Source organism: Oryx dammah, unplaced genomic scaffold (assembly GCF_014754425.2).
Source record: "Oryx dammah isolate SB20612 unplaced genomic scaffold, SCBI_Odam_1.1 HiC_scaffold_23, whole genome shotgun sequence".
In the NCBI taxonomy this organism is placed as follows: domain Eukaryota; kingdom Metazoa; phylum Chordata; class Mammalia; order Artiodactyla; family Bovidae; genus Oryx; species Oryx dammah.
The window spans coordinates 62,130,518-62,157,312 of NW_024070207.1; the positions used below are offsets into that span (position 1 = coordinate 62,130,518).

The 26,795-nt window shown below is 35.1% G+C and overlaps 1 protein-coding gene across 3 annotated transcripts in view; it reads left to right on the forward strand.

The window, feature by feature from the left end:
• RPS6KA6 (ribosomal protein S6 kinase A6) overlaps window positions 1-26,795 on the forward strand; it is a 177,159-nt gene that overhangs the window by 51,737 nt on the left and 98,627 nt on the right. For all 3 annotated transcript variants that reach the window (XM_040265626.1, XM_040265628.1, XM_040265627.1), the window contains 4 exons: window positions 14,293-14,409; window positions 20,746-20,827; window positions 21,510-21,590; window positions 26,002-26,081. In XM_040265626.1, the coding sequence (XP_040121560.1) occupies window positions 14,293-14,409; window positions 20,746-20,827; window positions 21,510-21,590; window positions 26,002-26,081 (360 nt within the window). The remainder of the gene's footprint in view (window positions 1-14,292; window positions 14,410-20,745; window positions 20,828-21,509; window positions 21,591-26,001; window positions 26,082-26,795) is intronic.

A 26,795-nucleotide genomic window follows, 5' to 3' on the forward strand; every position in this document is an offset into this window, starting at 1 on the left:
GAATCTGTAGACAGTATAGTCATTTTCATAGTATTGATTCTTCCAGTCCAAGAACATGGTTTATCTTTCCATCTGTTTGTGCTATCTTCTATTTCTTCTATTAGCATCTTATAGTTTTAGAAGTACAGGTCTTTTGTCTCCTTCAGTTCAGTTCAGTCGTTCAGTCGTGTCCGACTCTTTGTGACCCCATTAATCGCAGCACGCCAGGCCTTCATGTCCATCACCAACTCCCGGAGTTCACTCAGACTCAACGTCCATCGAGTCAGTGATGCCATCCAGCCATCTCATCCTCTGGCGTCCCCTTCTCCTTCTGCCCCCAATCCCTCCCAGCATCAGAGTCTTTTCCAATGAGTCAACTCTTCGCATGAGGTGGCCAAAGTACTCCTAGGCATTTTATTCTTTTCGTTTCAATGCTAAATGGGATTGTTTCCTTAATTTCTCTTCCTGATCTTTCATTGTTAATGTATAGAAATGCCTAGGAAATCTTTCTGTTGTAAACTCCAACTCTACCAATTTCATTGATGAATTCTAACAGTTTTCTCATAGTGTCTTTAGGCTTTTCTATGTATAATATCATGTCATCTGCACATAGTGACTGTTTTACTTCTTTTCCAATTTGGTTCCTTTTCTTTCTTTCTCTTCTCTGATTGCATTACCTAGTACATCCAAAACTATGTTGAGTAAAAGTGCTGAGAGTGGACATCCTTGTGTTGTTTTGATCTTAGAGAAAATACTTTTGGCTTTTCATCGTTGAGTATGATGTTAGTTGTAGGTTCAGTTGTATGATGTTAGTTGTAGGTTTGTTGTAGATGGCCTTTATTATGTTGAGATAAATGCCCTCTTTGCCCACTTTCTTGAGAGTTTTTATCATAAGCAGATTTTGAATTTTGTCAAAAGTATTTATCCTTTTCTTCCAGGTTGTCTAGTTTATCGGCATACAGTTACCTGTAGTAGTCTCTTATGATCCTTTGTATTTCTGTGGTGTCAGTTGTAACTTCTCTTTTTTTTTCATTTCTAATTTTATTGATTTGAATCCTCTCCCTTTTTTTCTTGATGATCCTGGTAAAGGATTAACAATTCTGTTTTATCTTTTCAAAGAACCAGCTCTTAGTTTCATTGATTTTTCCTATTGTTTTCATTGTCTCTCTTTCATTTATTTCTGCTCTAAACTTATGATTTCTTTCCTTCTACTGACTTGGGTTTTGTTTGTTCCTTCTCTACTTGCTTTAGTTGTAAGGTTAGGATAGTAATTTGAGATTTTTCTTGTTTCTTGAGGTAAGTGTTTATTGGTATAAATTTCCCTCTCAGAATTGCTTTTGTTGCATCTCATAGATTTCAGATTGTTGTGGTTTCATTTTCATTTGTCTCTTGGTGTTTTTTGATTTCTTCTTTGATTTCTTCAGTGATCCATCGGTTATTTAATAGCATGTTGTTTAGCCTTCAGGTGTTTGTGATTTTTTGCAGGTTTTTTCTTGTAGTTTATTTTTAATCTCATAGTGTTTTGGTCAGAAAATATGCTTGATATGCTTGCAGTTTTCTTAAATTTACCAAGGCTCACTTTGTGACCCAGCATGTAGTCAGTTTTGGAGAATGTTCCCTGTGTACCTGAGAAGAATGTGTATTCTTTTGCTTCTAGATTGAATGTTCTATAAGTATCAGTTAAGTTTTTCTAGTCTTATGTGTCATTTAAGGCCTGTGTTTCCTTACTTATTTTCTGTCTAGATCATTTTTCCATTGATAAAAGTGGTGTGTTAAAAGTTCCTTACTATCCTTGTATTACTGTCAGTTTCTCTCTTTATGGCTGTTAGTATTTGCTGTATACATTGAGGTACTCCTGTGTTGAGTGCATATATATTTACAACTCTTATATCTTCTTCTTGAGTTGATCCTTTGATCATTATGTAATGTCCTTTGTCTTTTATAATAGTAATTTTAAAGTATATTTTGTCTGCTATGAGTATTGCTACTCCAGCTTTCTTTTGATTTCCATTTGCATGGACTACCTTCTTCTGTCCCCTCACTTTCAGTCTGTATGTGTCCCTAGATCTGAGGTAGGTCTGTCTCATGTAGACAGCATATATACAGGTCTTGTTTTTGTATTGATTCAGCTGATTCTTTTGGTTGGAGCACTTAATCCATTTACCTTTAAGGTAATTACTAGTATGTATCTTCTTGCTGACATTTTCTTAATTGTTTTGGGTTTGTTTTTGTAGGTCTTTTTCTTCTCCTGTTTTATTCTTTTCTCTTTTTGTTTGATCGCCATTTTTGTGTTGTGCTTGGGTTGCCTTTTCTTTTATATGTGTGTATCTATTGTAGTTTTGGGGTTTGCTGCTCCACCTAGAGGAGTTTCTTTAGTATTTGTTGCAAAGCTGGTCTGGTAGTACTGAATTCTCTTAGCTTTTGCTCTTTGAAAAATTTTTGATTTCTCCATCAAATCTGAATGATAGCCTTGCTGGGCATGTATTCTTGGTTGTAGATTCTTCCCTTTCATCACTTTAAATATATCTTGCCACTCCTTTCTGGTCTACAGAATTTCTGCTGATAAATCAGCTCATAACCTTATTGGTGTTCCCATGTTATGTTACTTTTTGTTTTTCCCTTGTTGCTTTTAATATTTTTTCTTTGTCTTTCATTTTTGTCAATTTGATTTTTGTGTATCTTGGCATGTTCCTCCTTGGATTTATCCTGCTTAGGACTCTGCACTTCTTGGACTTAGGTGATTGTTTCTGTCTCGTGTTAGGGATGTTTTCAGCTATTAACTTTTCAGACATTTTCTCAGGTCCTTCTCTCTCCATTCTCCTTGGACCCTTCTTATGTGAATGTTGGTGTGTATAATGTTGTCCTAGAGGTGTCTTAGACTGTCTTAATTTATTTTCATTCTTTTTTCTTTATTCTGTTTCATGGCAATAATTTCTACTATTCTGTCTTCCAGGTTACTTATCTGTTCTTCTCACTCAGTTATTCTGCTATTGATTCCATCTAGAGTATTTTTCATTCCAGTTATTGTATTGTTCATCTCTGTTTATTTGTTCTTTAGTTCTTCTGGGTCTTTGAGCATTTTTTTACATCTTCCCAATCCTTGTCTCTTTTCTTTGAGATCCAGGATCATCTTCCCTATCATTTTTCTGAATTCTTTTTCCAGAATGTTGCCCATCTTCACTTCACTTGTTGATTACTGGGGTTTTATTTTGTTCTTTAATCTGGGACATAATCTTTTCCTGTTTCATTTTGTTTAACTCACTTCAGTTGTGTTTTTTGCTCCACGGAGTTCAGAATTGTAGTGCTTCTGCTTCTGTTGTCTGTTTTCTCATAGATGAGGCTATATAAAAGGCTTGTGGAATCTTCCTAATGGGAGGGACTGGTGGTGGGTAGAGCTGGGTTTTGTTTCCCTATTGGGTAAAGCTATACTCAGTAGAACTTTAATCTGCTTGAATGCTGATGACTGGAGATTTGTTCCCTTCACGTTGGTTGTTTGGCCTGACACTGCCCAGCACTGGAGCCTACAAGTTGTTTGATGGAGCTAATGGTTCTCTTCAGGAGGGCTCATGCCAATGAATCCTTTTCAGAACTGTTGCTATTAGCATCTTTGTCCTTGCACTGAGCCACAGCCACCCCTCACCTCTGCAGGAGACCCTCTAATACTAGCAGATAGGTTTGACCTGGTCCCTTATGGGGTTATCACCTTTTCCCCCTGGACTTGGTACACATAAGACTTTGTGTGTGCCCTCTAAGAGTGGAATTTCTATTTTCCCCTGTCCTGCTGAATTCCTGTAGTCAAATCCCAGTGGCCTTCAAAGTCAGATGCTGGGGACTCCTCTTCTAATTGTTGAACCCAGGTTGAGAAGCCTGACAGAGGGCTCAGAACCTTTACTCTAGTGGGAGAACATCTGTGGTGTAGTTGTTTTCCAGTTTGTGGGTCACGCATTTGGCATGTATGGGATTTGATTCTGTTGTGATTGTGTCCCTCCTTCCATTTTGCTGTGGTTTCTCCTTTGTTTTGGGGTATCTTTTTGGGTAGGTTCCATTACCAAATTCAGACTTAAATTAAAGAAAGTAGGGAAAACTGCTAGACCATTCAGGTATGACCTAAATGAAATCCCTTATGATTATACAGTGGAAGTGAGAAATAGATTTAAGGGATTAGATCTGATAGATAGAGTGCTTGATGAACTATGGAATGAGGTTCATGACATTGTACAGGAGACAGGGATCAAGACCATCCCCATGGAAAAGAAATGCAAAACAGCAAAATGGCTGTCTGGGGAGGCCTTACAAATAGCTGTGAAAAGAAGAGAGGTGAAAAACAAAGGAGAAAAGGAAAGATATAAGCATATGAATGTAGAGTTCCAGAGAATAGCAAGAAGAGATAAGAAAGCCTTCTTCAGCGATCAATGCAAAGAAATAGAGGAAAAGAACAGAATGAGAAAGGCTAGAGATCTCTTCAAGAAAATTAGAGATACCAAGGGAATATTTCATGCAAAGACGGGCTCGATCAAGGACAGATGGTATGGACCTAACAGAAGCAGAAGGTATTAAGAAGAGGTGGCAAGAATACACAGAAGAACTGTACGAAAAAGATCTTCATGACACAGATAATCATGATGGTGTGATCACTCATCTAGAGCCAGACATCGTGGAATGTGAAGTGAAGTGGGCCTTAGAAAGCATCACTATGAACAAAGCTAGTGGAGGTGATGGAATTCCAGTTGAGCTATTTCAAATCCTGAAAGATCCACTATGCCAGCAAATTTGAAAAACTCAGCAGTGGCCACAGGACTGGAAAAGGTCAGTTTTCATTCCAATCCCAAAGAAAGGCAATGCCAAAGAATGCTCAAACTACTGCACAATTGCACTCATCTCACATGCTAGTAAAATAATGCTCAAAATTCTCTAAGCCAGGCTTCAGCAATACGTGAACCATGAACTTCCAGCTGTTCAAGCTGGTTTTAGAAAAGGCAGAGGAACCAGAGATCAAATTGCCAACATCCGCTGGATCGTGGAAGAAGCAAGAGAGTTCCAGAAAAAGATCTACTTCTGCTTTATTGACTATGCCAAAGCCTTTGACTGTGTGGATCACAATAAACTGTGGAAAATTCTTCAAGAGATGGGAATACCAAACCACCTGACCTGCCTCTTGAGAAATCTGTATGCAGGTCAGGAAGCAACAGTTAGAACTGGACAAAGAATAACAGACTGGTTTCATATAGGAAAAGGAGTATGTCAAGGCTGTATATTTCCACCCTGCTTATTTAACATATATACAGAGTACATCATGAGAAACGCTGGACTGGAAGAAACACAAGCTGGAATCAAGATTGCCAGCAGAAATATCAATAACCTCAGATATGCAGATGACATGACCCTTATGGCAGAAAGTGAAGAGGAACTAAAAAGCCTCTTGATGAAAGTGAAAGAGGAGAGTGAAAAAGTTGGCTTAAAGCTCAACATTCAGAAAATGAAGATCATGGCATCTGGTCCCATCACTTCATGGGAAGTAGATGGGGAAACAGTGGAAACAGTGCCAGACTTTTTTTTTTTGTGGCTCCAAAATCACTGCAGATGGTGACTGCAGCCATGAAATTAAAATACGCTTACTCCTTGGAAGGAAAGTTATGATCAACCTAGACAGCATATTCAAAAGCAGAGACATTAGTTTGCCAACAAAGGTCCATCTAGTCAAGGCTATGGTTTTTTCTGTGGTCATGCATGGATGTGAGAGTTGGACTGTGAAGAAGGCTGAGCTCTGAAGAATTGATGCTTTTGAACTGTGGTGTTGGAGAAGACTCTTGAGAGTCCCTTGGACTGCAAGGAGATCCAACCAGTCCATTCTGAAGGAGATCAGCCCTGGGATTTCTTTGGAAGGAATGATGTTGGAGAAGACTCTTGAGAGTCCCTTGGACTGCAAGGAGATCCAACCAGTCCATTCTGAAGGAGATCAGCCCTGGGATTTCTTTGGAAGGAATGATGCTAAAGCTGAAGCTCCAGTCCTTTGGCCACCTCATGCAAAGAGTTGACTGATTGGAAAAGACTCTGATGCTGGGAGTGATTGGGGGCAGGAGGAGACGGGGATGACAGAGGATGAGATGGCTGGATGGCATCACTGAGTCGATGGACGTGAGTCTGAGTGAACTCCAGGAGTTGGTGATGGACAGGGAGGCTTGGCGTGCTGTGATTCATGGAGTCGCAAAGAGTCGGACATGACTGAGTGACTGAACTGAACTGAACATTTTTGTATTGATGGTTGCTCAGCAGTTAGTTGTGATTCCAATGCTCTCACAGTAAGGGTGAGAGTAATCCTTCTACTCTGCCATCTTGAGCTAATCCCCTCTTTTCAAAAGACTTTAAATTGATTTACATTTTTATTACAGATATGTAAATGTTACATTTAACTGAAAATGTATATTCAAAAGGACAAGACTGATTCCTGATATTTTTAAGCCCTAAGTTTCTAATTTTAGAAACCAATATTGACATGTTTCTCACATGAGAATCCTTTAAATACTCTCTCGGAAGTGTGTTTTACTTAAAATTTTATGTAGCCATAAGTGGGGAATATGTTAAGTTGAAGTGCCTTTTTCCTATATGGTTTGTTTTTCCTTCTGTTTATCTTTCCATTTAGCTTTATAGTGCTTCAGTATTTCCCTTTCAAAGTTGATGCTTGCTTCTGCTTTTTATTCATTGATTCCCTTCCTACCTTTTTTTTTGTTTTGAATGGTGCCACTATATTACAAACTCACAAAACTCTTAAAGAAAATTATGATTCAGCTAAATGTTAATAGACAACTACTGTAAGGTGGAGTTACATGCTGCACCATGAGGGATGCAAAGATTAATAGTACAAATAAGTTTAATAACTTTAATTGTTATGTTTTGTGGTTTTCAAAATTCTTAGTTGAATTTTATAACCAAGATCTGAAATGGTTTGGGCAGTGTTATTCCCATTTTATATATGAGGGAACTAAAAAGCCAATTCTAATAAAAAAGTAGAATAAACTGACCTAGGTGGGAACCAGTTTGCCACACTTTTCAGTCACCAATACAGATTGATACAATTTTGCAAGGCTAAGTATTCTACAATTACTTTCCAACATGTACATCATCTCATCTTTTTAGTTCACTCTAGTGGTGTTTTGACATTTACATTATTGCCGTTATTCTTATTTCAAAGTATGATGATACTTCATTTGGTTTACAGTGACCCTGCATTATTTATTCTGTGAGAAGGGTACATCGAGGTTCTTTTCCAGATTTTTGCATGTATGTTTTAACAGATCTGTAGTTTAAGTGCTTCTTGAAATTTCAGATTGATCAAACTGGCCTATCAATTCACCAATAAAGCAAACAAGTGGATGTTGCATTATTACATTAAACCCCCAAATTTAGACTTTAAAAGTCTCTCTTCTTTTCTTTTGATGTGTTTCCTGGGGATATCAATGCTCAGTTCCACAGTCCTATGAAACTGTTGTAATAGAAGTATGTTTTCCTAATAGATTGTCAACAGATCTTTCTCCTTCTGATTAACATGTGATTTCTTCCTCCTAATAAAATCAGTTGTCGAAAAATGGAGCAGTAGTGTATTTGATAGTTTGCTTTATACTTTATCAGTATGTTTTACCAGTGTTAGAACATTGTTGGCTCCCTATATTGAAAAACATGATCACAATTTTTAAATGTCAGAGCGTATTATTTTGGTTGCAGTTGAACCTTTATAGTTTTTCTGTTTATCAATAATTACTATGATGTTCCAAAAAATTTTCTAACTCATAATTATCCTTGCCTAAAATTTGTCATTTGATGTTTGAAAGAATAGTAGTCCCTATTTCAAAGTTATTAAATCTTAATTTTACATTACCAACTTTTTTATGCAGATTAACAAAAATTAGGTACTGTGTATTAGTAGTGCTCTAGGGCTGTCATAACTAAGTGCCACATACTAGGTGACTTAAACAACAAATTTGTTTTCTTTCAATTCTGGAGACTATAAGTTCAAGATGTTGGCAGGAGTGGTTTCTTCTGAGGCATCTCTGCTTGACTTGTATATGGCTGTCTTGACTTGTAGATCCCTGTGCTTTCATGTGCTTTTTCCTGTGTGTGTATCTGTTCCCTGATTTATTCCTTTTATAAAAACACCAGTCATATTGGACTAAGGCCCACCCTATTGACCTTTAAAGACCCTATCTCCAAATACAGTTACATTCTGAGGTACTGTGGGACTTCAGCATATGTATTTGAGGGGACATGTTTCAGCCCACTATATATTATATACCTTTTTGTCATGTTAAGGAAAATGATATTTCTGACAGCATTCGCTTTCCCCAAGTCCTCAAGTCCCAGTATATAGCTTAGTGACTACTGCATGAAAGTGAAAGTGAAGTCGCTCAGTCATGTCCGACTCATTACGACCCCATGGACTGTAGCCTACCAGGCTCCTCAGTCCATAGGATTTTCCAGGCAAGAGTGCTGGAGTGGATTGCTATTTCCTTCTCCAGGGGATCTTCCCAACCCAAGAATCGAACCCAGGTCTCCCACATTGCAGATGGACGCTTTACCATCTGAGCCACCAGGGATGCATGTGCTTTATGAGTGTTCTTGATTTTTTTGAGTGAGTAAATAAAGAAAAAAAAGAGTATTATGAGAAGCTAAGTATCATGATAAGATAATAATAATACAACATTATTATACCAGGATAGGAAAATTTTTTCAAAGATGATTCAGTCTTAGGAAAAACAAATGGATCACTGATAACTTCATTACTACCTTATTTTGTGTTAAATTGCTGCCACTCTCAAGCTTTCAGAATGGTATAGAACCAGCGGAAAGTGAAGTGGAGGAAGGAAGGAGGATTGGAGATGAGGGGAGAACATTTAAATAGTAAGCATTAATAAATGTAACCTTGGGGAAGCTGAGAAGTATTGGGCAATAGACAATAATAGGGCAGGGAGCAGATGAAATAAGAAAGACCAGAATTGGAAGTGATGACACTAGAGGGTACCAGATAATTTGACAGAGCCAAAGAGCTAGTTGCATACAAATACTAAAATAATTTTGTAATAATTAGCCAATTGTGTGTGTGTGTGTATTTGTGTGCACATGTTATCTAACTATGTATATCTTGGTGCTCAGTTGCTCAGTCGTGTCCAGCTTTTTGTAACCCCATGGTCTATAGCCTGCTGAGCTCCTCTGTCCATTGGATTCTGCAGGGAAGAATACTGGAGTGGTGGCCAGTTCATCCTCCAGGGGAGTGCCTTAAAAAATACATATGCCTGAATTCAGTTTTTAGTTCTAATGAACCATAATCTCTGAGGGTGTGACCCACACTTGTGTATTGAATAAATACTCTAAAAGTAATTTTTTAAAACTAAAACATTCATAAATTACTGTCTAAAAGGCAAACTAGCCATAATTTAGTAATGTAATACATATAGCTATTTGTCTGGGAACATATATCTATAAAAGGCAGATGGCCAGTCAATAAGTTAATATCAGCAATTTTTAAAAGTGCAGATTTGGGGTCATTATGCCCTTTACTTGTGTTGAGTATAGCACAGTATAATAAAAATATGAATCATGGGAAATTCCCTGATGGTCCAGTGATTTAAGACTCCATGCTTCCAGTGCAGGGGACACGAGTTCAATGCCTGGTTGAGGAACTAAGATCCCACACACCACATGACCTGGCCAAGAAAAAATACTGATCATGAATAATATGGAAAATTATTTATATTCCTCACACTCTAAGGAAAAATGTTTATATTATTAAATTTAGATATATTGTTATCACAAAGTCAGTTCTATTCAAATTTGACATAATTCCATTATTCTGAATGAATCTGCTGTTTCCCCATTTCCTTTATGTATTTTAAAAAATAAGTTCTTCATACATATTTTTCTGTTTTTTAAAAGGTAATTAAAGATAATTTTGAAGATTCTTACTGATTTTATTCTTCTTAAAAATGTGTGTTTTTTTTTTCCATTCCAATTTTATGAAATTGGTTGGATTGTTTTGGACTGTCCACTCCCATAAGCTCAAACAATTATTGTGCTAAGCATTAAGAATGCAGAGTTGAATGTGATATTACCCAGATACAGGAAGCTCATTGTCTAGTGGGAAAGACAAAGTAATAAGCTGTTAGTTATATGATGGCTGCCTATTGGGAAAAGTCTTTTCTAATCTAGAGCATTTTCATGTCTGAAATTTTATTGTGTAATACTGCTAAAAATCGAAGGACATAATGCATTTTTAAATGATAGGCATATATGGATTTTAATTAGAAGAGGCATTAGACAGACATTTCCATTCAAAGACTTGCTTAGTAAATGACTGAACTGAACTGAAAGTAGGATAGAGTATAGCTGTTTCTTAGCTCTGAACATTTTTTTAAAATGATATATGACCCAGGTATTGATGCTGATTGTAAAAGCGGCAGAAACTGAAGTGCCTTATTAAACATAAAAATACTGTATTGTGTTCAATCACAGACTTGGAGAAGACCTTAAAGAACAATCTAATGTAATTTTTGTTATGTGGGAACACTGAGGTAGAGTGGTTTGTGATTTGGCCAAGGCTGCTTAGCTTACGAATGACATAGCTAGAAGCAAAACTTAGTCTGTGACTTTTCCACTAGTGTTCTTTCCACTGGAGAAAACTCCCAATAAGTTATGTTTTTGTTACAGTCCATACTTTGAAGACTTTTACTGCATTCATAATATGTGGTATAAAATCAGCTAGTTGTAGTATTAATGAGTATGCAATTTGATGTTGCTTTTGGTATACATATATTGCAAAGATGCATAAAGATATGCCATACTTTAATGTAATCCCAAAATGTCAGTTACAAAACATGTATTTGCATTAAAAAAAGTCCTTAACATTTCCTGTGGTGGATTCATGTCAATGTATGGCAAAACCAATACAGTATTGTAAAGTAAAATAAAGTAAAAATAAAAATTTAATTAAGAAAAAGATTCCTTTTCAAAGAGGAAACTCAGTCTCAGAGCTACTTAAAAGAGTCTAGTGAAATACTCTTTTGATGTATAAGAAACATCCAGGGACAAGCTGCTTATATATCTTGGAAATTAATCCTTTGTCAGTTGTTTCATTTGCTATTATATTCTCCCATTCTCAGGGTTCTGTTTTCACTTCGTTTAGTTTCCTTTGCTATGCAAAAGCTTTTAAGTTTAATTAGATCTCACTTATTTGTTTTTGTTTCCATTATTCTAGGAGGTGGGTCATAAGGGATGTTACTGTGATTTATGTCATACTGTGTTCTGCCTATGTTTTCTTATAAGAGTTTTGTAGTTTCTGGTCTTACATTTAGGTCTTTAATCCATTTCGAGTTAATATTTGTGTATGATATTAGGAAGTATTCTAATTTCATTTTTTTGCACATAGTGGTCCAGTTCCTCCAGCACCACTTATTGAAGAAACTGTCTTTTTCCCATTGTATATTCTTGCCACCTTTGTTAAAGATAAGGTGCCCGTATGTGCGTGAGGTGATCTCTGGGCTTTCTATCATGTTCCATTGGTCTGTACTTTTCAAATTGTCTTTATGACTGTAGCTTTGTGGTATAGTGTGAAATCAGATAATTTTATTCTTCCAGTTCCGTTCTTCTTTCTCAAGATTGCTTTGGCTATTTGGGGTCTTTTGTAATTCCATATGAATGTGAAGTTTTTTGTTCTAGTTCTGTGAAAAATGCCATTTGTAATCTGATAGAGATTACATTTAATCTGTAGATTGCTTTTGGTGGTATAGTAATTTTCACAATATTGATTCTTCCAACCTAGGAGCGTGGAATATCCCTCCATCTGTTTATATCATCTTTGATTTCTTTCCTCAGTGTCTTACTTTTCTGTATATAGTTCTTCTGTCTCCTTAGGTAGGTTTATTCCTAGATATTTTATTTTTTTAGTTGCAATGGTAAGTACCAGAAAAACAAACAACCCAATCAAAGTGGGCAAAAGACCTAACTAGACATTTCTCCAAAGAAGACATACAGATGGCTAATAAATACATGAAGAGATGCTCAACATCACTCATTAGAGAAATGAAAATCAAAACTACAATGATATATCACCTCACACCACACAGAATGGCCATAATAAAAAAATCCACAAGCAGGAAGTATTGGAGAGAATGTGGGGGAAAGGGAACCCTCCTATACTGCTGGTGGGAATGTAAATTGATACAGCAACTATGGAAGACAATATGGAGATTCCTTAAAAAGTAGGAATAAAACCATCATATGACCCAGCAATACCACTTCTAGTCATGTACCCTGAAGAAATCAAAAGTGTAAAAGATACATGTACCCCAGTGTTCACTTCAGCAGTATTTACAATAGCCAGGGCATGGAAGGAACCTAGAAGTCCATAGACAGAGGAATGGATGAAGAAGCTGTGGTACATATATACAATGGAATACTACTCAGTCATGAAAGGAATGCATTTGAGTCAGTTCTAATGAGGTAGATGGACATAGAGCCTATTATACAGAGTGAAGTAAGTCAGAAAGGGAAAAGCAAATACCGTGTATTAACACATATATATGAAATTTAGAAAGATGGTACTGTCGTATCTGTTTATAGAGCAGCAATGGAGATCCAGACCTAGAGAACAGACTTATGGACAAGGGTTGAGGAGAAGAGGGAGAGGGTGAGGTGAGTGGGGAGAGTAGCATGGATGCATATAAACTAACATATATAAATAGATAGCCAATGGGAATTTGCAGTATGACTCAGGGGACTCAAACTGGGTCTCTGTAATAACCTAGAGGGATAGGAAAGGGTGGGAAGTGGGAGGGAGTTTCAAGAGGGAGGGGACATATGTATACCTATGATTAATTCATGGTGATGTATGACAGAAATCAAACCAATATTGTAAAGCAGTCATCAATCAATTAAAAGTAAATATTTAGAAAAAGGAACATCCAGGGGCATATTTTTCAGAACTGATACTTCATTTCTGACTGATTAATGAGTCCTAATACCTAAAGCTAAAATTACTCTGCTGGATTATATAACATGGTAGTTATTTTAGCTACCATGAAGCCTAACTTACTTGGGACCATACTCTTGTCCACTTTGGCCACAGTCACCATTGGTTAATGAGTTAATTAAAAGGTGAATTGATTGAGAACATTTTTGCCATCTAGACCAGAATTAATACGATATAATGGAAAGCTACCATGACTTCAAGACATCATGATTAACTAGTCATGTGAACTTAAAACTCTGTGGGCCTCAGTTTTCTCCCTTATACAGTCAGAAGTTTGGATAATATATCCCAGCTCTTGTTATTTTGTGATACGTAATACATCTGAAAATTTGTTTTTTTTTTTTTTTCTCCTTACTACTGTGCTGGGGGCTAGAATTACAGTTCACCTGAGTGTAGTCTTGATATAGAGTCCTATATCAAGGCATAGAAACAGTTTCAGGGTGGCTTGCCTTCTGCCTGACCCAGTTGGTGGGAAATCTGGCATATAATTTATCAGTGTATATAAAATTTCAATAAAAGTAGGCGTATGGCCTGGAAACATCTTTGGGCTTTGCAGATTTTGTTTATCCACGCCAGTTTCTTTTCCAATGATATGAATAGCTGGACATTTAAATATTTGTATACACTGACTATTTAAAATGGTATAATGAAAGAATTCTTGAGGTTCACAGTTTTTGTCAGATCACAATTTACAAGGTTTTTTACTTTCTCTGCATGTACTTGTGAAAGTCTTAAAAGGCGACTCTTTCAGTTGTTCATTTTTTTTTCTATATCTACTTAGTTGGAACAGAAGCTGAAGCACAGATTTTGTATGCTTCTGTCTACATGAAATTATAGAGGTTGTGGTGTTATTTCTGTGTTACAAAACCCAGGAAATGGGGATGCTAGTAGGCAATGGCAACCCACTCCAGTACTCTTGTCTGGCAAATCCCACGGATGGAGGAGCTTGGTAGGCTGCAGTCCATGGGGTCGCTAGGAGTCAGACACGACTGAGCGACTTCACTTCCACTTTTCACTTTCATGCATTAGAGAAGGAAATGGCAGCCCACCCCAGTGTTCTTGCCTGGAGAATCCCAGGGACGGGGGAGCATGGTGGGCTACTGTCTCTGGGGTCTCGCAGAGTCAGACATGACTGAAGCAACTTAGCAGCAGCAGCAGCAGCAGTAGCCCATTAAACTCTGTGCTAGATTGAAGGAGTTAGGCATTAAATTATTTCTGTTGTGATTTCTGGTTCTAAATGGAGCTAATCATAACATGTTGTAACTATATTTGAGTATTGCTTGGATTTCTTTTTACAGGATGAAGGAGTTGTTAAAGAAATCCCTATTACTCAACATGTTAAGGAAGGATATGAGAAAGCAGATCCTGCACAATTTGAGTTGCTCAAAGTTCTTGGTCAGGGATCCTTTGGAAAGGTAATGAATGCTTTTTTCCCTCATTTGTTTTTCTTTTAAACATTTAGCAAAAAATTGAACACATAGGTAGAAATCTGGTAAATGTGCCAATTCTAAATTATCAAATGATACACCCAAAGGAAAGTCTAATTTCACTCCTTTTCTGTCGTTTTATAATCCCATTTCAATGTTTTCTAATCTTGTGGGATAATTGATTTCTCCAGGACAATATATAACATGCTATTTATTTGCTGCCTAAATCAAGAAAGTTTGAGTTTTGTAAAAGAGGTCTTCTTTCTCTGTTCACATGCTGTCATGATCTCAGCTTTCTCTTGGTAATTTTTTCCTTAGCTCTATCACAGAAGTCAGAATGCATGTATCAATTCATGTATGAATGCATGAATTATTAGTCTATCATCTGTTATAAAAATATGTGAACGTACAGCTATGGTAAGTACTGGGTAATATAGGGATTATATAAAACTCCTACCTTCAAAGGGCTTTAGTTTCAAGGGAAAAAGCAAAATTGAAGAGGATAAACTCTGACGCTCATTATTAAAATTGGTTATCCAGTGCTTACTGGTACATGATTATTAGAAAGGAAGTTTGTAGGTCTGGTTCCTGAGTTTTGTATACCTAGCATCTAAGATATGAAAAATATTACATACAGGTATTAAGTAACAGCATGTAGGAAACAGCAACAACAGCAATTTAAGGGAAGGAAGATAGTGAGAAAACTACTAATTTCTAATTTTAGGGTGGCTGAGATTTAGTTTAAAAGAGGAAAGTAAGGCAGTTGAGCATTGCTTATTTATTATGCTCTGAAATATTTTAAAAGAAAGACATATATTGAACACTGGGTTTGTGTATACCACTTTTAAAGTAACATTGATGAATATAAAGTAGATGTTAATTGTCTTAAAATAATCTGATATCTGTGCAGTATAAAATAGAACATGGAAAATATAGAGAAACATTTTTCAGGACACAAAAAGGACAAATTGAGGTGGATTATTGTTTGGTAGTGAATTGGTACAAGAGGTATATGATGACAAGGAGATAGGACTTGAATAGTTATGCTGGGGAGAGTAAAACTAGAAGGAGCTTTTAATAGATGTGTGTATCTGTGTGTGTGGGGGGGGAGTGTATTTATAGAACTGACCTGTAGAGGAGGCATGTGCATCCTGAATACCTTTATTTTTTAAAGTTACTAAAAGTACAGTATTTTTAAAAAATATTTTAAAAAATATTTCTATGATATTAATTTTAGAAGAACAGAGATGAATTTCTTTTATATCCCCAATATATAAATGCTTGCATATTGACTTAAATAAAATCTCATCAGGCAAACATTTCAAGCCACTAAAAGTATCTGTCTTGTTATTTGATACACACACACACTTATCCATATGTGTATTTATTTATATCCAACTTTGTTCCAGAAAGGATTTAAGGCTTTAATAAATGAATACTAAAGAAAATAAAATTAAAAATAAGTGGGGATGATGATGGAAGCAGAAAAATTAGAACAGGAAAGATGAGTTGAAGCCAGGAATAAACTCTGTTGTTCACAAATGCATGGTATAATGGCCTCAAAATTTTTGGCCGCATTATAAGAGGCTGATACATTTAATTGTGTGATTATTGACAGAATCTTTAAGAAATATATCAAACAGACCAGAGAAATTTTTCTTATAGAGCTTCATAAAGAAAATACAGTATAACATAATGAGATATCTTCAATAACATCTTCACACTAAATGTAGAAACATGCTGACAAGTTGTCAATGTGGTCCTTAAAAATTCAGGAAACGTTCAGCTTTGTGCAGGAACTTTGATTTAATAAGGATATCATGGAAGCGCTTTAAACAATTCCTAATACTAAAATACAGAATAGTAATCCTTGTGTAGGTCATCAACCAAAGAAATATTAAGGAAGTGGCTTATTTTTTCCTTCCTAGGATGTGAAAACACTTGCTTGTCAGTATTACATCATTTGTGTAAGCATTGTGTGGTTGGGACTTGTTATATGCCAAACCTAGTCAGGAATTTGGCCAAGGCTGTGAATCAGATAAGTGTAGGAGCAATTCCAAGAAGCTTTGTGCTGTAGTCTTATTTATAAGTTTTCCTATGAAAGTTCCATTGTTAAAATGCAGTAAATGTATTTTAGCATATATAAACCTTTGTGACATTAAATATCTATACAATCTATTTAATCAGGAAAAATACTATGAAAATCAGTTGTAAAATTGTATTTTAAAGATGCATGTATTATCATAAAAGATGCATATAAAATTCTGTAGTAAGCACATCAAGTAATGTGTGGATTGAAATGAAGTATACCAAACAACTTATGTTGTTGTTTAGTTGCTAAGTCATGCCTGATTCTTTTGTGACCCCATGGACTATAGCCCATCAGGCTCCTGTGTCCATGGGATTTCCCAGGGAAGAATACTGGTGTGAGTAGTCATTTCCTCCTCCAGGGGATCTTCCCAACCTCAGGATCAAACCTATGTCTCCTGCTTTGGCAGGCAGATTCTTTACCACTGAGCCACCAAAAGACGCATATAAGATTCTGTAATAAACACATTAAGTAATGTGTGAATTGAAATAAAGTATACTAAATAACTTATTTATTTTAAAACACAATAAAATAAAACACATGAAAACATCTTTGGCATTATCAGACTAGCCTTTCATATATTTCACATGTCAAGTCATATTTACATAAAGCATACATTTTAACATTCCTTTTTTTTTTTGCTTTTGTGATAGTAAAACCTTTAACTATAGGACTTAAAAATGAATTTTTGAAAATATCAAACCCTTGCCTCCTAAGTAATTGATTAAGTATATGTGTTTACAACTTAAAATTTCTTGCAGTTGGTCCTTTCTTTCTAATTAGTGTTAAAACTGTGCAGTTTTTCACTTCACTTCAGCCAGCAAATACTTCTTAATGAAGTCCATATGATAGAGAGGAAGTATGTTGGAGTAATTCACTCATTCATTTCTCTTTTGAACAATTTCTGAAAATTGGATTAGGGTGGTTGTAAAGAAACCTCTCTTATCAGGAGAGATACATTTTTGGATAACAGTAACTTTAAATCACTCAGCTTCTGTAGTTGATCATGGGAAGAGAGTAGAGTGATATGATGTTTTCTTATGCTGGGAAGGTTCATCCATTAGACCTGAGAAGAACAAATCAAGTAATGAAAAAATAAACAATTACTTCCCTAGACTGTGAATGATGGCTTCTATTAGATGCCATATTGAGATATTGTGAGTGTTTTAAGAGATAGGGGAACAGTGGCCGCTGTGTGTGTGTGTCTTTTCAGAAAACCTGGACTCTGTTTTCTTCCTTCCTTAATTGCCTCTTTTTACCCTCTGTATTCCATTCTTTTTGGCTCCACTAAAGGCTGTGTTCTAGAACAGTAGTTCTCAAAGTGTGATCTTACTACCCTTGGACATCCACAAGACACTTTCAAGGAGTCCTTAAGAACAAGACTATGTTATAATAATGCTAAGATATTATTTGTAAATTTTTTGGCACTTTGGCACAATCTAGGAAGTGATTTTAAACTATCAGTAATCATTATGACCTTCACTGCCACACATAGTTAGAAAAATACAAGTTTTACTTAAGAATGTCCTTGATGAAGTGTTAACAGTTATTAGATTTATCAAATATCAGTCCTTGAGTATGCTTCTTTTTAATATTGTGGGATGAAATGAGAAGTACCCAAAGTACTTTAGCTGCACACCAAAAAAATATGATTGTCTCAAGACAGAATACTTGTGAAGTTTTTTGAATTGTGAGCTACACTAGATACTTTTTTCATGAAATGTCATTTTTCCATGAAAGAGTGATTGACAAACTGTGATTACTTAAACTTGGGCATTTGGTAGATGTTCTCAAAAATGAATAGAGTGAACCTGTATTTCATGGAAAACAACTTAGCATTTTAGCCAATGATAATTTGAGCTTCAAAGGAAAAAGTTAGAATTTTGGCCAATTTTTATTTGCCACTGTGCTCAACATGTTCTCAGTACTCAAAAGACTTTCCTGATGAGATTGCTGCTGTCAACATTTGGAAGACCTGCATAACTCAGTGAACCAGTGCTTTTGAGTTGATAAACACATGATGTTATCAAATCAGCCATCAGTGCAAAATCCATTCAACATGTCCCATAGACCACTGGGTTATTATGTAAAAGAATATGGACAGTTAATTGACGTGGTTTCAGATTTTTTCACTGCAGCTAATCTTTAAGAAACTTATACTTGTCAAATTCTTGTGTCATATAAAGGAGAATAATCACAATTATATCAAAAGACTATTAAAATACTTCTCCCTTTTCCAGATATGTAACTGTGTGAAGCCTGATTTTCTTCTTATAATTTAAGCAAAGCAGTTTAATTGCAACAGATTGAATGTAGAAGCAGATACGAGAATCCAACTATTTTCTGTTAAGCCAGATATTAGGGACTTGTAGAAATGTAAATCAGTGTCAGTCTTCTCAGTGTTGTTGTTGTTGTTGTTTTTTGTTTGTTTGTTTTGGAAAAAATAGTCATTTAAAAAAATATTTATATTCACATGTAATTTTATTATTTTTAATCAAATACATAGTTAATTTTTTTCTGTAATTTCTAATACAGTAAATATCAGTAGTTATAACCCACAAAAACAAAAGTACTTTGGAGTGATCAGTAATTTTTAAGTTTGTAAAAGAATTCTTGAGACCAAAAATAATTGAGAACTGCTTTCTTGGAAGAAACTGAGAAAGATTGTTCTCCTACTTGTAATGGAGTCATCACTCATGAAATGACTTGACTCCTTTGTTGTCAATATCTTGATCACCTGATATTGATTAGAAAAAAGGAAACTGTTTATCAACATTTATTTGTCCATGTCATTAACATTGAATGAAAACTAAGTCTGGTACTTAGGGTTAATGCCATTTACTTAACTTTGAAGCTTTTGTGTATATATTATGGCAGTTAATTTAATCTGCTTTTTAAAAATTGATATTGACTGAAATAAGCTATACAAATACATATAAGTCCATGGTTTTTCACTGATGAAAGAGTAAGTAATGGTATACAGTGGATTTGGAGGAAAGGGGGAAGAAAAGACTGTTTGGTCTACACACAAAGTATGAGGAGCACTACAATAGATAGTGTGAAAATCGATAAAACTGAAATGGTCTTAGAGTACAAGAATAGGAGAAGGAGAGATGAAATAATGATTAAATGAAGTAATGATTAAATGAACGCCCCCACTTGCCCAGTTGGCTGATATATAATTATCACATAGAATAATTTGAATAAAGAATTTTAAGCTCTACCATAGGAAAAAGACAAAAATTACTTAGAAGCTCTCCAATCTGCAGTTTTATGTATACAAATTAGTTAATTTGATCACATTTTAAATTTATCACCATTTGAATAGAGCTTGTTAGAGTTGAGGATGGCAGGTTGAGGCAGTGAACACTAATTTAAAACTGGAAACAACCCTTTAATAGTAAATACCTGTTATGAAACTATAATATATTTATCTTCATAACTGAGGCTTTTAAAAACTTACCTTTTAATGAATCATTTATTGGTTTGAAAATGTGAGAAATTATTACTTTAAGCTTAATCAGTAACTTTCATTTTTTATTGAAATATTCAGCATTATGATTCTTTCACTTGGCAGGTAGATAAGAATTGCCTCTAATATCTTCTTAGAAAATAAATTGAAAATTGTTTTCACTCATTCTTGTCTGACTCTTTGCAACACCATGGACTGTAGAACTCCAGGGTCCTCTGTCCATGGAATTCTCCAGGCAAGAATACTGAAGTGGGTTGTGTTTTCCTCCTCATCTTCATGACCCAGGTGTGGACCTGGGTCTCCTGCATCTCAGGCAGATTCTTTACCATCTGAGTCACCAGGGAAGCCCTATTAGAAAATAAAATACCTGGTAACTTACAAAATGGACCAATAGGAAACTAGAAATGAAGGTGTCCAATTAACAGTAATTACATTTGTTTGCTTCATATTAAGAAAACAAAAAGGAGCTTGTGTCTTATAAGGAGCTCCCTTAGCTCAAACTGTCTTTCATTATATTATTTATCTCTTATATCTCAAACTTCTCAAATGTTCTTTTAACTTTTCCACATTAGGATGTATGAGCATGTGATTTACTAAGTGAATGAAAGTGAGAAAGTATAAACTAAGTATAATTTATAGGGAAAGGTATATCTTTATACAATTAGAGAATATGTAAGGCTATTTGTATATGTTAATATATATGTATAGCAGGAATGGCTTGGGATGTGAATTTCACTTTTTAAAATTTTAATTCTCTTATTAGGTATTTCTCGTTAGAAAGAAGACTGGTCCTGATGCTGGACAACTCTATGCAATGAAGGTGTTAAAGAAAGCTTCTTTAAAAGGTAGAAGATCAGAAAGCTTATTAAAATAAAACATGGTAAAGCTTGTTTTAAGAAATGTGCTATGTATTGCCTATATGATTAGATTTTTTTTTTTTTTTTTTTTTTTTATTTTTTTTTTATATGAGTAGATTTAGTTTCCTTTTAACATTAGTAATTGTTACAGCTTTCTAGTGGTAATTGATATTTCTAGGTTTGAATTTAGTGAGTGTATCCTGGTAAAAAAGAATTAATGAGATAAAAAGTGATACATTTTATTTAATTTAAAGTGAACTTGTTTTATTAAACTATATTCTTTTTCTTCAAGATTCTTATTTTTTCTGTTCTATCTGTTGGTATTACATATTGAGAAGGCACAGCCACCTGCATACACTTATATACCCTGTCTTCTAGGCTGTGATAACAACAACACTGTGCTCAGTTTTAATCAGTAAACTCATTTGAATACTAATATATAATGCTTATCCACCAAATAACACTGTGGCATTTAACCCATCTCTAGATCTAAACTGAATTTGTTAGCTTTTAGACTATGGTAATTGCTGCCTAGGAATATTGACTTCAAATTCAGGCACTTACAAAGTTATATTTTAAATTTCTATATTTGTGTTTGGTGAATTATTGATGGGATCTCTACTGAAATTATGTACAAGAACAATATACTCTACCCTTCTGTAATTTTTAGTTCGAGACAGAATTCGGACAAAGATGGAGAGGGATATACTGGTGGAAGTAAATCATCCATTTATTGTCAAATTGCACTATGGTATGTAATCTTTTTAAAAAAAAATATCAAACTAGAGAACTAAGATTTCCTTTCAGACAATAATATAACATAAGATAAATACTTCAAACAGGAAATAAATATGGAATGATTTAATACTTTCAGCTATGTAAAACATACTTATCTGAAATAAGAATTAATATCCAGCTTTTAGATGTATTTCCTGTATTTGTTGGTTAACTTGTCTAAGGTAACAAGATAGTGTCTTTTGACTACTTGTCTAGTAGAATTTCTGTATCTATTAGGCTGTAACTCTAGGGATCTTAGGCTATAAACTACTGTGATAATTTATTCAAAACTTTCTTGTGTTTGAATGGGTTCCTCTTACATGTTCATAATGATCATATTAGTCTTATTTCCTCATCCTGTTGAAGAGGACTATATGGTATACTAGTCTATTTGAGTTATTTTTTCTTATATTTGAGAGAGAGGGATACTAGTGAGAAGCAATAGGTACAATGGAAAGAACATGAATTTGGGGTCAAAGAATTCTGAGATTTTTTTTTTAATTGAGGTATAGTTTATTTACAGTATTATATGTTTCAGGTGTATAATATAGTAATTCACAATTTTCGAGGTTATATTCCATTTATACTTATTCCCTGTATTATACTATATATCCTTGTAGCTTATTTATTTTATACATAGTAGTTTGTATCCCTTAATCCCATACCCCTGTCTTGCCACTTTCCCGTATCTTTCCCCATTGGTAACCAGTAGTTTGTTCTCCATAAGTTTGTTCCTTTTTTGTTAAATTCACTAATTTATTTTTTGATTCCAAATGTAAGTGATATCATACAATATTTGTCTTTGTAAGACATATTTCACAAAGCATAATACCCTCTAAGCCCATCCATGTTGTTGCAAATGACAATATTTCATTATTTTTATGGGTGAGTAATACTCCATTGTGTATGTGTGTGTGGATGTATGTATGTGTGTGTATATATATACACATATATATTTTCCACATCTTTATTTAATACATTTACCTGTTGGATACTTAGGTTGCTTCCATATCTTGTGTACTGTAAAAAATTCTGCCATGAACATTGTGGTGCATATATTTTTTTGTGGCAATATTTTCATTTTCTTCAGAAAATGTGTGGAATTGCTGAGTTATATTTTTATTCTTTTGAGGAAACTCCATACTGTTTTCCACAGTGCTTGCACCAACTTACATAATTTCTGACAGTGTACAAGGGTTTCATTTTGTCTACACCCTTTCCAAAATTTGTTATTTGTAGTCTTTTTCATGATATACATTTCTGATAGATGTGAGATGGTATCTCATTGGGGTTTTGATACTCTGATGATTAGCGATATTGAACATCTTTTCATGTGCTAGTTGGTCATCTGTATGTCTTCCTTGGAAAAATGTCTATTCAGGTCTTCTGCCCATTTTTAAAATTGGGTTGTTGGTTTTTTTGGTGATGAGATATATGGTCTGTTTATATATTTTGGATATTAGCTCCTTATTAGTCATATCATTTGAAAATATTTTCTCCAATTTAGTAGGCTGTCTTTTCATTTTGTTGATGGTTTCCTTTGCTGTGCTAGAGCTTTTTATTTTAATTAGGTCTGATCTGTTTATTTTTGCTTCTGTTTCCTTTGCCTTAGGAGACAAATCCCAAAAAAAACATTGCTTTGATTCATGTTGAAGAGTGTTCTACCTATGTTCTCTTCTAGAAGTTTTATGGTTTATGGTCTTACATTTAGGTCTTTAATCCATTTTGAGTTTATTTTTATATATGATGTTAGAAAATTTCATTCTTTTACATGCAACTGTCCAGTTTTCCCAGCACCACTTATGGAAGAGACTCCCTTTTTCTCTTTTGAATATTCTTGTCACCTTTGTTACAGGTTAATCAATCATAGGTGTGTAGGTTTATTTCTGGGCTCTCTATTCTGTTCCATTGATCTATATGTCTCTGTTTATGTCAGTACATATTGTTTTGATTTCTGTAGTTTTTAGCATGGTCTGAAGTCAGGGAGTGTGATGCCTCTAGCTTTGTTCTTCTTTTTCATGATTGTTTTTGGCTATTGAGGGTCTTTGGTATTTCCATACAAATTTTTAAATTATTTGTTCTAGTTCTGTGAAAAATGCCATTGGTATTTCCATAGGGATTGCATTGAATCTTTAGATTGCTTTGTGCAGTATGGTCATTTTAACTATTAATTCTTCCAATGCATGCCATTCTGAATTTTAATAATGGCTCCATTGCCAATTTATTGTATGCATGAGATTATGGCATTTAACTTACCTGGGGAATTCAAAGGCAAAAATTACTGATCCAGTTTACTGTGTTGCTCTCGGTTTTTGAAATTTAGATGAATAGCAGCCATTGATTTTATTTTTAGGTAATTTTGACAAATATGCATTATAGTAATTACTCAGTTCAGTTCAGTCACTCAGTCGTGTCTGACTGTTTACAACTACATGAACCACAGCACGCCAGGCCTCCCTGTCCATCACCAACTCCCGGAGTCCACCCAAACCCACATCTATTGAGTTGGTGATGCCATCCAACCATCCCATCCTCTGTCGTCCCCTTCTCCTCCTGCCCTCAATCTTTCCCAGCATCAGGGTCTTTTCCAATGAGTCAACACTTCGCATGAGGTGACCAAAGTATTGGAGTTTCAGCTTCACCATCAGTCTTTCCAATGAACACCCAGGACTGATCTCCTTTAGGATGGACTGGTTGAATCTCCTTGCAGTCCAAGGGACTCTCAAGAGTCTTCTCCAACACCACAGTTCAAAAGCATCAATTCATCGGCACTCAGCTTTCTTCCAGTCCAACTCTCCAGGACCACTGGAAAAACCATAGCCTTGACTAGATGGACCTTTGTTGGCAAAGTAATGTCTCTGCTTTTGAATATGCTGTATAGGTTGGTCATAACTTTCCTTCGAAGGAGTAAGCATCTTTTAATTTCCTGGGTGAAATCACCATCTGCAGTGATTTTGCAGCCCAAAAAAATAAAGTCAGCCACTGTTTCCCCATCTATTTCCCATGAAGTGATGGGACCAGATGCCATGATCTTCGTTTTCTGAATGTTGAGCTTTAAGCCAACTTTTTCACTCTCCTCTTTCACTTTCATCAACAGGCTTTTTAGTTTCTTTCCACTTTCTGCCATAACGGTGGCATCATCTGCATATCTGAGGTTATTGATATTTCTCCCAGCAATCTTGATTCCAGCTTGTGCTTCTTCCAGCCCAGCATTTCTCATGATGTACTCTGCATATAAGTTAAATAAGCATGGTGACAATATAAAGCCTTGACGTACTCCTTTTCCTATTTGGAACCAGTCTGTTGTTCCATGTCCAGTTCTAACTGCTGCTTCCTGACCTGCATGCAGGTTTCTCAAGAGGCAGGCCAGGTGATCTGGTATTCCCATCTCTTTCAGTATTTTCCACAGTTTATTGTGACCCACACAGTCAAAGGCTTTGGCATAGTCAATAAAGCAGACATAGATATTTTTCTGGAACTATCTTGCTTTTTTGATGATCCAGTGGATGTTGGCAATTTGATCTCTGGTTCCTCTGCCTTTTCCAAAACCAGTTTGAACATCTGGAAGTTCATGGTTCACATATTGCTGAAGCCTGGCTTGGAGAATTTTGAGCATTACTTTACTAGCAAAAATCTAGAATTTTTCACCCATTATTCTTTCATTCCCCATTACCCAAATGGAATGAAAGTAGTAGTAGTATCTGAAGATCTCCTTCCTTGAATCTCTGGGATATCATTAGATTAATCACTAAACACCAGTTTTATGCAAAATATTCAAATCAGTAGGCTCTAGAGAGGATATAATCTCTGATCTTAAGAAATTTGTAATGTATAGGGAACACAGACATATAAGACCAATTAATCTTATAAATCAAAATAGATTGAGGTATCATAAGATATAAATAAAGTACAATGAGATCTCAAAAGCAGTAGCAAGTAATTCTGATGGGGAAGAGTGTAGGGACACTGTGGGGAAATGTGAAAAGGAGGAAGTCCTTAACAGAAGAAAGTCTCTTAATAGAAGAAACGGGGTGATATTTTTTTGAGCCTGACGCAATTAGTAGATTTTCAATAGATGGGAAGGTAGAATTCAGGCAATTGCAGTAGATTATTGTGCTTCATAAATGAGGAAAATGATGATGTTACAAGTTTCTGTGTAAAGCTACAATGTAGAACATCTGATATATTCTGGAAAGGGGTTTATAGCTTTTCAGCACTAGTTTTAATTTTGAAATGATGTTATTGAATAATGCACCATGTAAGTAAATGGTTAATTTCAGTATAGTGTTCAGTGATAAAATTCTAAACAGCTATATTAAATATAAAGTATACTAAGCTTTGTAAGCCTTAAAAATTGTTACATCTGCATTTTAATTTCTAATTAGCCTTTCAGACTGAAGGGAAGCTGTATTTAATATTGGATTTTCTCAGGGGAGGAGATGTCTTCACAAGATTATCCAAAGAGGTGAGTATTTGTAAATTTTTGCTGTATTTTATTGAAACAAAACTAAGACATTGTTTTTGTTGTTTTGCTAATTACTTTTTGCTATGGAAATTTTAAATATTCTTTTTTTTTGGTTACATAATATTTCATGAATGTGCCAGTTAATGGCATTTTCTGACTGTCATGTAAATCATTTCAATGCATTACTCATTTTTCTCTTAGGAATAAGATCAGTAAAAATAACTGGATGAAGTAGATAGGGGCAAGCCTAGGACTTTGGCTACTCAAGCTACCAAAATGCCTTTGAGAGTAAGCTTTAATTTATTCATGTTTAAAACAGCTTTAGCGAGGTATAGTTGACATACAACAAACTGTACTTACTAAAGTACATGCTTTGATAAATTTTGACATTTGTATAAATTTATAAAACCATCAATACAATAAAAATAATTAGTTTATCCATCGTCCCCAACAGTTTTCCTGTATTCTTTTGTAATGCTTCCCTCCTGCCCCACCACTACTGAATCTGCTTTCTTTACTATTTGGTTTGCATGTTCTAGGACTTCATATAAATGAAATCGTATGATATGTATTGGTTTTTTGTCTGGCTTAATTATCTTAGCATAATTATTTTGAGATTCATTCAAGTTGTGGCATGCATCAGTAGTTCATTTTTATTGCTGAGTGGTATTCCACTGTATGGGTACACAGTGATTTGTCTATTCATTCACTTGT